The following is an 11670-nucleotide window of genomic DNA, read 5'->3' as shown; positions in this document are numbered from 1 at the left end:
CTACCCTACCCTACCCTACCCTACCCTACCCTACCCTACCCTACCCTACCCTATCCTCTACTCTATTCTATTCATTCCATCCTATCCCATAGTTCTCTATTCTTCCTTGCCTTCCACTCTTCTCTATTGTATTCTATTTCTTTCTCTACCCTACCCTATCCTGTTTCCCTTCACTATCCCAGGCTATTCCACAGGGCCACAGGTTGGTACCCAGGGCTTTACACATGGTAGGCAAGCACTGTACAACTAAGCCAAACGCTGAGCCCCAGAATGCACTTCCCTCCTTGTCAAGACTCTAATCAGAGTGAAAACATTATAGACCAAGAAAGCCGACATAAAGGAGGAGCTGAAGCTCCAGCAGACCTTGGTTGCAGTGTAGAACTTCATTTGCCCATCAACTAGTCCCTCCCCAGGGTCTCACCATGGCCTATCAGACCCCAAGTCTAAAGTATCCCTGTACTTCAGGACAGCGAGGCCTCCTAGAACATGTGGAAGACAAAATGAAGCAGCTACTCACAGGAGACGTTTTCATAAGCTGGGGTGGGGGATGGGGAAGGAAATAAAATGAGCTGAGCACACGTCCTGGCTCTCTGGGTTGGTGCCAACAGTAATAGATGTTAGTGCTTTTGCAAGCTACTGGAATTTCACATTCCAGGAAAGCAGCCTCAGGGCCTGTCTCCCAGGATTTAGCAAGTCATTCATCATAGGACACACAACAGACTTCCCCAGTGGAACGAGGAAACTTAAGGGCTTAGTTCAACCCTGTGTTTGGAGTTCAGCCCTGTGTTTGTTCTTTGACTTCTCCCAAGGGAATGAATAAGAAGCACCAGCCAGGGATTTAGAAGCCACGGTCAAGGATGAAGACGTTAACAGAGAAAACAAGCTAAGTCAACACGGCTGCCTCACAAACAATTCACAAAAGTAAAGAAATACAAAGGGTCAACTATAAAGATTAGCTTGAATTGCCAACTTGACACAGTCTAGAATGATCTGGAAAGAGTCTCATCATGGGACCACGAAGTTGACTGTGAGGGATTGTCTTAATTTGTCTTATTTGATATGGAATGACCTAGCCCACTGTGGGCAGCACCATTCCCTAGCTTGGGGCCTTGAAGTAGATAAAGCTAGCTGAGCAACAAGCATGCATGCGTCCATTCTTTCTCTGCTTGTGGATATGATGTGTCTAGACGCACAAGTTCCTACCTCGACTCCCCTGAAATAACAGACTGTACCTGGAACTCTATATCCAATAAGCCCTTTTGCCCTTAAGTTGCCTTAAGTCAGAGTATTTTTATTACAATAGACATGAAACTAAGACACCAATGTATACATATATACAAATATGTACACATACATACATACATACATACATACATATATACATACATACATATGGCTCAATAATCTTCTTTAGCTACCAAGAAAATGCAAATTAAAACCACACTGAGACATTTTTCTCTCAAGAAAACAAGCATGGGGGTGAAAATATTGGTTAAGAGGGACCCTAACACACTGTTGGCAGGAAGGTATAGTGGTCTAGGCACAATGAAACTCAAAGGTTCTCAAAAGACTAGAAATACCATATGGTCTGTCAGTAACACGGCTCAGTATATGCTTGAAGGAATGTTAATTCAACATCCAGCAAAGAGATACCTGCCTACCGGTGGGCACCGTGGTGCTATTCACAACCAAGACACGGAAAGCGTTTTATGTCTGTCGACAGATGAATAGATAAAAAGAATGCGGTCTATGTACAGGATAGGGGTTTCATTCAGCCACAAGGGTGAAGAAATTATAGAACTGACAAGATGGCTCAGTGGGTAAAGAAATTTGCCACCAAGCTTAAGACCTGCATTAGATCCTTGGGTCTCACGTGGTAGGAGAGAACTGACTGACTCCTGAGAATAGTTCTCTGACCTTCAGGCATGTTCCATGGATTCATGTGCACGCTCGCGTGCACACACACACACACACACATACACACACATACTACATAAATGTGATAAAATGATTTTTAAAGGGATGTCACGTGCAGGGAACTGGGCATTATCAAGCTAAGTGAAAGAAGCCAGACTCAGTCAAGTGTTTACATGTTTTCTCTACTACGTAGGCTCTAGACTTCAATACAAGCATGTGTAGAACACCTGAGCAGAAGGGGATATGTGGCTGGGAGGAGGCAAAGGGGAGGGGGAAGGAAGAAAACAAAACAAAACAAAACAAGAGCTCTGGGGAGGAAGGGTGAGGTGGGGGTGTGATCTGCAGTGTTCACGTCACTAGAATTAAAATTATGTAAGAGACACACCCTGGCCATGTCTGTTGGGTGTGGCCACAGAGATTTTGTTAGTTTGGCTTTGGTTTTTTGAGACAGGGTCTCTCTACTTAAGCTTGGCTCTCTTGGAACTCACTATGTACACCAGGCTGGTGGTAAACTCACAGAGACCTGGAATGCTGGGACTAAAGGTACACACCACAACCACCTCCAGGTTCTCCACAGAGGTTTAACTGAAGAGGGAAGGCTCACCCCGAGTGTGGACATTTGTATGTGTCTTAATTAGGATTTTACTGGTATGAACAGACACCATGACCAAGGCAACTCTAATAAGGACAACATTTAATTGGGGCTGGCTTATAGGTTCAGAGGTTCAGTCCATTATCATCAAGGCAGAAGCATGGCAGTGTCTAGGCAGGCATGGGGCAGGAGGAGCTGAGAGTTCTACATCTTGATCTGAAGGCTGCTAGCAGAATACTGGTTTCCAGATAACTAGGATGCTGGTCTTAAAGCCCACACCCACAGTGATACACCTTCTAATAGTGCCACTCCCTGGGCCGAGCATATACAAACCACAGCCTGTGTATATATTTGTATGTGGTGTGAATAAGTGTGTGTGTACAGATGACAAGTACATATATGCGACACAGGTGCAGAGGTGATAAGTCAATGCCAGATGTCTTCCTCTCTAACACTTTCCACTTGAATTTAAGTCAGGGTCTATCACTGCGCTTAGAACTCGACACTCTGCTAGTATGGCTGGGCACTGAGCTCAGGGGTCCCACTGGCTCTGTCTCCCATGTTACAGATGTGCTCAGCCACACCTGGCTTTTTCCGTGCATTCCAGGAATCTGAACTCAGGTCCTAACGCTTAGGCTGCAGGTACTTTACCCTGGCCCTGGATGGTACTTAGTGCTTGGATTTCGTTCCCTTCCCTAGGGCCACTTACTTTGTGAACTGCTCCATGAAGCGGTCTCGGTGGCCCTGCAGGGTGTCAGCTGGAAGACCTGGAGGAAAACGGTTGGAACATATAAGTTCATGGGGGGTGGGGGTGGGGCATGCAAGCCCCACCAGGGCCAAGGGAGGGGCCAGCCTTCCCAGGCTAGCACTCCTAGCTGAGATGTCCTGAAGTTTGGTAACTAAGGAAGCCCTGCAACTGGAGGATACTCAGCTACTGCATTCTTCCACTTCACGGCTCTGGGCCTGGCAAGATGGGAGTCTGCATCCCTGGGGAAGGCGTGGCTCCATCAACTGCAGGACTGATGAGAGCAAGTGGGGGCGGGGTTCTCTCTCAGGGGTGGGGTGCATCCTAGGCCACAGGGTGTAGATGGCTAATTCTGTCACACTGCAGAAGCACTGGTCCTCAGAGCTAACCCCTGACTAAGGAGTTGCTTCTCTGAAATCCCTTCATCTGGCCGACCACGAAAGGCTTTGAACCATGCATCAAAACTCAGTTTTCATCTTATTTAATTTTTTTCTTTTTTCTTTTTTTTTTCTTTTTTTTTTGGTTTTTCGAGACAGGGTTTCTATGTGTACCCCTGGCTGTCCTGGAACTCACTCTGTAGACCAGGCTGGCCTCGAACTCAGAAATCCACCCTCCTCTGCCTCCCAAGTGCTGGGATTAAAGGTGTGCGCCACCACTGCCCAGCCATCTTATTTAATTTTGAGAGCAGGTCTTGCCATATAGCTCAGGCTGGCTTTGAACTCATGAGCCCCCTGCTTCATTTTCCTATGTGCTGGGATTACAGGCAACAGGCTACACACCTGACTTTATTTCCTTTACCAATTTAAATCCCCCTGCCCCTTTTCCCAAGTTTCCTCCCCTCCTTTTACCTCTCGTTTTATTTTCTGACACATGAGTCTAGTATGTTACCCAGGCTAGTCCTGAACTCCTGGATATACGCCATATTCCTGCCTCACCATCTCTGGTACCAAGAACAACAAACCCTGCCACCATGCTGTGCTTTTTCTTCATTTACTAGAGACATATTCTCACACCGTAGCCCTGATTGACCTGGAACTTAACTATGTAGCCCAGGCTGGCTTGGAACTTTTGACTATCCTCTTGTTTCTGCCTCTGATTACAAATAAATGCCAACAAGCTTTGTTTTTAATTGTTTTTGAAGGAGTGATATAATCAAAAAGTATATGTATAAATTCTCATTTTTGAAGGTAATATGAATGTGCCAATGTGACTATGTGGGGCACACCTTTAATCCCAACACTCAGGAGACAGAGGCAGACAGATCTTGATAGTTGGAGGCCAGTTAGTCTACAGAGTGAGTCCCGGGGAGCCAGGGCTCTGTTACAGAGAAATCTTGTCTAGGGGTGGGGGACGGGGGCAGGAGGAGTGAGGACTTTGAGCCAGGCAGATACAGAGCTGAAGATCAGCTAGGACTACATGGAGACCTTGTTTCAAAAACAAGCCAAAAAGATAGAATTAGACTGAGGATAGAAATTGCACTTAATTCCAAAACCCTAACCTGTTATACTATGACACCAATACAGTAGAAGCTGAAATAAGGAAGATTCCATTTAAAAAAAAAAAAAACCCGGAACTCAAACCTGTCAAGGTCATCAAAAACAAAGGAAGTCTGTCAAGCTGTCAAAGCTACAATGGGCCTAAGAAGAAGCAGTGACTAAGTATTACGGGATCCCATCTTAGAAAAAGGAAACTGCGTAAGAATTATGAATAACGGACTGAAGTACTAACTTTAGCTGAAAATATGTTATAAAATGTTAGGGACACAGCTCAGTGGTAGAGCCCCTGCCTAGAATCCCCAGTGAGGGGCTGGGGGCGTGGCTCAGCGGTAGAGCCCCTGCCTAGAATCCCCAGTGAGGGGCTGGGGGCGTGGCTCAGTGGTAGAGCCCCTGCCTAGAATCCCCCAGTGAGGGGCTGGGGGCGTGGCTCAGTGGTAGAGCCCCTGCCTAGAATCCCCCAGTGAGGGGCTGAGGGTGTGGCTCAGTGGTAGAGCCCCTGCCTAGAATCCCCAGTGAGGGGCTGGGGGCGTGGCTCAGTGGTAGAGCCCCTGCCTAGAATCCCTCAGGGAGGGGCTGGGGGTGTGACTCAGCAGTAAAGTTCTTGCCTAGTAAATGTTCCTTTATAGCACACAGAACAGTATTAATATAGGCTCAGTTTATGAGCCTATATTAATGCTAATACATTAATAACATGCTAATACATTAACAACAGAAAGTTGGGCTTGGTGGCTTATGCCTGTAATCCCACTGTCTGGGAGCAGAGAAGAGATAGGAGGGTTAGGTTATCCTGGGCTATATTTTGAGTTCAAGGCCAACCTGGTGTACACAAAACTCTCTCAAATAAACAAAACAAAACAAAAATACATAAGTAAGCCAGGCAGTGGTGGTGCACGCCTTTAATCCCAGCACTTGGGAGGCAGGCAGATTTCTGAGTTTGAGGCCAGCCTGGTCTACAGAGTGAGTTCCAGGACAGCCAGGGCTATACAGAGAAACCCAGTTTCAAAAAAAAAACAAAAAACAAAAAAAAAAAGTTCACCTATACTTGGTATTTATTTTTATTTAACTATTTTTAAATTTATGCTTGTGCACGAGTGCTTAACCTTCATGTATGTCTGTGTACAAAATGGATGAAAAGCCCTCAGGAGACCGAAGAGGATGTCGGATCTACGGGAACTAGAGTTACAGATAGTTCTGAGCCGCCATGTGGATGTTGAAAATCAAGCCCAGAGCCTTTGAGAAAGCAGTCAGGGTTACTAACTGCTGAGCCACGTCTCCAGCCCCCATCTGTATCTGTTTATATCTTGACGTGTAATCCAGGCTGACCTGATTCTCTTGCCTCTATATCTCAAGGGCTGAGAACACGGGTGTGGTCCTGGAGGGAGTCGGGGTGGAGGGCCGGGACTGCAGGTTCCCACACCAGCCAGCGAGGAAAGCCCTCTGCCAACAGGGCTTACTCCTTGCCTGTAACTGACGGGTTTCTAAGCAACAGGCTCTCCTTCCCTTGGGATTTGGTCCATCCTCTCTGCTTCCTGTAGGGATACCCTAGGGTACCAAACCCTTCTAATCCTGGAATTGCAAATTGCATGCAGCCTCGAGGGAAATGACCCCAGATTAATCAAGGACTGCTTCTCTTATCCAGTTTCAAATAACCAGGTGTGGCTGGGGAGTGGTTCTAGGTAGAGGCACTTGCTGCCAAGCCTGATGGCCTGCGTTTCTGGGACCTGTATGATGAAAGTAGAGAATTGACTCCTGGAAACTGTCCTCTGACTTCTACATGTGTGTATAAGCACACACGCATGCAGCAAACACATGAATAAACATATAAATAAATGAAATAAAAAACATGTAAAAACTAAAGCCACAACCAGGTCATTACTTGTAAGTCAACTGTTATGAAATATTGCTTGTTTCATATGTGTGTGTGTGTGTGTGTGTGTTGTGTGCATACACACACTTTTTAAAGTTTAATTTTATTTATTTTTTTCCTCTTGGGACAGGGATTTGCTATGTCAACTGGGAAGGCCTTGGATTTATCATGTAGCCCTGGTTGACAATAAATTTCCAATCCTCTTGAACCTTCAAAATTCTCGGATTATGGTACTTACTGCCACAGCTCAGTCACACACGCTTGTTCTGGGCTATGAAACCTGAATTGCATCCATTCAAGGTTTTAGGTTTCCCACCATGCTGTGGGCATTCCTCAGGGTAGCCACCTTGGCATTTGACAATGAAGGGCAGAGAGCAGGGCTTGGTGGTAGATCGCCTGCCTAAAATCTACCAGTGAAGATTTACAACAGGTTTAGCTGGGGAATTTGCATTTAAAGATGGAGTTTCTGAAGGTATGAGGCAGCTATTTAAGCTGGCCCTGGAGGAGCCTGCTCCCCCACATTTAAAACAAATGAATTGATTGATTGTATGGCTGTGCCCCTGCATCCATGTGCATGTGTGAAGGTCAAAGGGCAACTTGTGTGGTAGGTTCTCTCCTTCCATGATGTGGGCTCTGAAAAGAGAACCAGGTCATCAGACTTGGTGGCAAGTGCTTGTCCCCTGAGCCATCTTGCCAGCACGCCTGTAGCCCCAACCAGCCTGCCCTTAACACCAGGAGGCCCCATCACCCCAGATTTTAAAATGAGGTCAACAAGGTTAAGAAGTTCTGCAAGCTCACAGCTCTCAGACTATGCTTTGTTAAGGTACAGAGGGTCGCTGCTGGGCAGGATATAGCCTTCCCTTTCTTGGATCAACTGTGATTTGTTAATTGGTTTATTTCTAAGAAAGTATCCTAATGTATGAACAAGGCTTGCCTAGAATGGAGCATAGCTCAGGCTGGCCTTGAACTGGCAGAGATCCTTCTACCTTTGCCTCCTGCTGGGACTGTAGGCATATGCCACCACATCCATGTGTATTTCATCATTCTGCACGGCAGGGATTGAATTCAGGGCAATATGTATGCTAGGTAAGATCTTGGCAACTAAGTCACACCCCAGCTTACTGGGGATTCTAGGCAGGGGCTCTCCCACTGAGCCACGCCCCCAGCCCCTCACTTGGGATTCTAGGCAGGGGCTCTCCCACTGAGCCACGCCCCCAGCCCCTCACTGGGGGATTCTAGGCAGGGGCTCTACCACTGAGCCATGCCCCCAGCCCCTCACTGGGAGATTCTAGGCAGGGGCTCTACCACTGAGCCACACCCCCAGCCCCTCACTGGGGGATTCTAGGCAGGGGCTCTACCACTGAGCCACACCCCCAGCCCCTCATAGGCAGGGGCTCTAACATTGGGCCAAGCCCCCAACACCTTACTGGGGGATTATACCAAATGCTGTACCATAAACCTCAGCTAAGGGCTTCCCAGCAAGTTTTCTTTTTTCTTTTTTTCTTTTGGTTTTTCAAGACAGGGTTTCTCTGTGTAGCCCTGGCTGTCCTGGAACTCTCTCTGTAGACCAGGCTGGCCTCGAACTCAGAAATCCACCTGCCTCTGTCTCCCAAGTGCTGGGATTAAAGGTGTGCGCCACCACCGCCCAGCCCCAGCAAGTTTTCTACTAGTGAGCTACACTAGTTTTGTTTTGTTTCCTATTTCTCTATAAAATTCCATCTGTTATAACGAACTGGGTTGCTAGATGGTTTGGAGGTCACTATTAGCTCCTGTAGGTGTGTTGTTCTCTCTGTGGGTCTAAGAAGACATCATATCCTGGTGAATGGTGGAGCTGGAGGTGGAGGTGGACAGAGAGAACCATCCTAAGACACAGACTGCAAGGACAGGAGCTGGACTTGGTGATCTCAACCTTGGATTGCTCCCTTTCGTTGTGAGATCACTGGGAGCCAAAGGCCCTTTGGACCACAGCAGAAGGCCAAGGGTACGGAGTGCGCTGCCTGCAGACGTCTGGGAGCGTGCTGAGGCTGTGAGCCTGTGCCTAGCCTGATGGAGATGGCTGAGACTGTCATACTCACAGGAGTGGAGCTTGAAGAGCAGCTTGACCGTGTAGTCATAGAGGTGACTGCAGTCCAGGATGACCTGGATGAGCGGTGCGAGGCGGCACTGGCCAGCTGTGGTCACGGACACCGAGCGGGACATGTCCAAGGAGTTGAACACTACGGAGGAAGATGGAAGGTAGACCACAGTGAGGTAGGAAGCTCCACAGGAGGGCAGAAGCAGGCATGATACACAACCAGACTCAGTGTGCCTGCAAGCACTTGGGAGGCAGAGGCAGGCGGATTTCTGAGTTCGAGGCCAGCCTGGTCTACAGAGTGAGTTCCAGGACAGCCAGGACTACACAGAGCAAACAAACAAACAAACAAAAAAAGTCTGTCCACAGGCTGACCAGAAACACTCAACGTATTTCCACTTTTTCCCTGCCTCTACCGCCTCAGTGCTGGGAGAAGTATGCACTACCATGCATGGTTTACACAGGATTTGAACCTTGGACTTCATGCATGCTAGGCAAGCACTCTACCAACTGTGCCACAGATTTCTCCTCAATTTCTTAGTCCCGGCATCTACCCACATTCCCTTCCTCTATACTCAGATGGCGGATGAGCTGGCTGTAGGCTGTCATCTCACTCCCTGGCAAAGGCTGACTGTCTTGCACTAGCTGTCCACTGAGCCTGGAGACTATACGTAGCAGCAACGCAAGACCTCCCTGTTGCTCAACGTGTGGGTAGCTTACTAGGGGCCATGAGTAAGCACAGAGCCCTAGGGTTGTTTCACCTTGTCAGGTGGCAGAGATGGAGAGACAGAGAGAGAAAAAAGAACCATCCACACCAAACCACCCTAATTAAAAGGCAGCCTTTCTTGACACAAATTAAAAGCAGCTGTCGCCGGGCAGTGGTGGTGCACGCCTTTGATCCCAGCACTTGGGAGGCAGAGGCAGGCGGATTTCTGAGTTCGAGGCCAGCCTGGTCTACAGAGTGAGTTCCAGGACAGCCAGGGCTATACAGAGAAACCCTGTCTCTAAAAACCAAAAAAAAAAAAAAAAGCAGTTGTCATTATAATGCAGGCATCGGTGTCCACCAGCTTCCTCAGGCTCCTATCTGACAAGAAACCGGAGCTATCTCCATCTGCTCCCGGGAATGCCCCTTGACCCCCAACCCCAGCTACAGCATCGTGGTTGTAGATATAGTCCTCAGCCTGGCTGGACCTCGGCTGCTGTTCGGGAAGCACCATGGGTATGATAGACCATGTCTCACAAGGTCTGATGAAACCAGTGAGCAATTCAAGGCTGCCTGAGCCAGGCTTTTCAGCTTTGGCTTTTTGGGTAAACGTGTGTGTGGTGTGTGTGTTGGGGGAGTATGCAGGTGTGTAGGTGGTGGTGGGGTCATATGGAGGCCAAAGGTCAACCCCTGGTATCCTCAGTTGCTTCCACTCTTCATTTTTCTTTTCTTTTTAAAGACAGGATTCAAGGCTGGAGAGATACCTCAGTAGTCCCGAATTTCTCACTGCTCTTTCAGATGACCCAACTTCCGTTCCCAGTACCCGCACAGGGCAGAGTAGCTTACAACTATCTGTAACTTTAGCCCCATGGGATCTGATGCCCTCTTTTGGCCTCTACAAGCAACAGCACTCATGTATATAAACCTCCGTACACATGCGTATATAATTTAAAAATCTAGCTAGGCAGTGATGACACCTTTAATCCTGGCACTCAGGAGGCAGAGGCAGATAATGTCTGTGAGTTCGAGGCCAGCCTGATTTACAGAGCTAGTTCCAGAACAGTCAGAGCTACCTAGTGAGACCTTGTGTCAAGAAAACAAAACGGAACAAATTTAAGTAAGGGGTGGCAGAGAAGGAGTGGACATTGGTGTCTCTTACTGGCCTGGAGTTCACCAGGTTGGCTAAGCAGGCTGGGCAGGAAGACTTACAGATTTCTCTGCCTCCTGACTCGCAGTTCTTGGATAGGGCTTGTAAATCCTGCTTTTGTTCTGAGATAGTCTTTGACACACCATGCTGGTCCCAATACGACGAGGAGTTTAGGATGTCCCTGATCTGCTAATCCCAAGTGTTGGAATTACAGGTACGCGCACTATATCCAGTCATATACAGGGCTGTGTGTGCACCAGGCAGGCACTCTACAAGCTGATCCGTATCTCCAGCTCAAGACTGACCCTCCTTCTTAGCAGAAAGTGTGCCTTGGTAGGAGATCAGGTCCAATCACAGACAGGACCTGCTGGGACTGTGGCCACCATCCATGGCTATTATAAAGGACAAAATAGTCCCTGGGAGCTTGATGGCCAGGACTTCTGGAGGGAAGCTCCTTGGGGTCAGGGGAGGGAGTGGCCGGTCTCCCTATGTGACATGAAATAACCTTCTCCAATAATGTTCGGGAGCAGCCTGGTGCATGCGCCTTTAGTCCTAGCACTCTGAAGCCAGAGGTGGGCAGATCTAAAAAAAAGTCCAGGAGTGTCTACCTCTGCCTACGAGGAGAAAGCAAAGGCTGGCGTGACAGGCCTGCTTCGATGCTCTCTGCTGAGCTGCGTGACAAACAGACCTCAGCCAGATGGAAATGGAAGTGCAAGCCTGTACTCCCGATGCTCAGATGGCTGGGCAAGGAGGATGCTGGGAGATCACGGCCAGCCTGCGCTACAGAGATTTTGTCAGGAATGAAAACAAAGACCAACAGCAAAGGGGCTAGACCAGCTGGACCATGCAGGAGATTGATTCCCATCATAGCCTGGCTCGGCAAAGAGGGAAGGGACTTACCAGTCTGGAAGAGGTTCAGTTCACATTCCAGGTAATCAAACATCTCCACTGTGAGCTGAAAACTAACATAAGAAACAGAAATTAAAGTTTATAGGCCCGACTCTCCCTCAACGCCCGAACCCAATGCAGGGGATGAAATTCATGACCTTGTACATGCTAAGGAAGTATGATACAGATAAGGTAAGGCCCCCAGCCCCTCACTGGGGGATTCTAGGCAGGGGCTCTACCACTG

General features: G+C 48.1%; 1 protein-coding gene across 3 annotated transcripts in view; it reads right to left on the bottom strand.

Annotated features, from left to right (window-relative positions):
• Hip1 (huntingtin interacting protein 1) overlaps positions 1–11670 on the bottom strand; it is a 137368-nt gene that overhangs the window by 35299 nt on the left and 90399 nt on the right. For all 3 annotated transcript variants that reach the window (XM_028765978.1, XM_028765980.1, XM_028765979.1), the window contains exons 7-9: positions 11439–11500; positions 8693–8833; positions 3219–3276 (exon numbers count right to left, since the gene is read on the bottom strand). In XM_028765978.1, the coding sequence (XP_028621811.1) occupies positions 3219–3276; positions 8693–8833; positions 11439–11500 (261 nt within the window). The remainder of the gene's footprint in view (positions 1–3218; positions 3277–8692; positions 8834–11438; positions 11501–11670) is intronic.

Source organism: Grammomys surdaster, unplaced genomic scaffold, assembly GCF_004785775.1.
Source record: "Grammomys surdaster isolate TR1022 unplaced genomic scaffold, NIH_TR_1.0 166, whole genome shotgun sequence".
NCBI lineage: Eukaryota > Metazoa > Chordata > Mammalia > Rodentia > Muridae > Grammomys > Grammomys surdaster.
The sequence above is the reverse complement of the archived record's forward strand: the minus strand, read 5'-3'. Positions and strand labels throughout refer to the sequence as shown.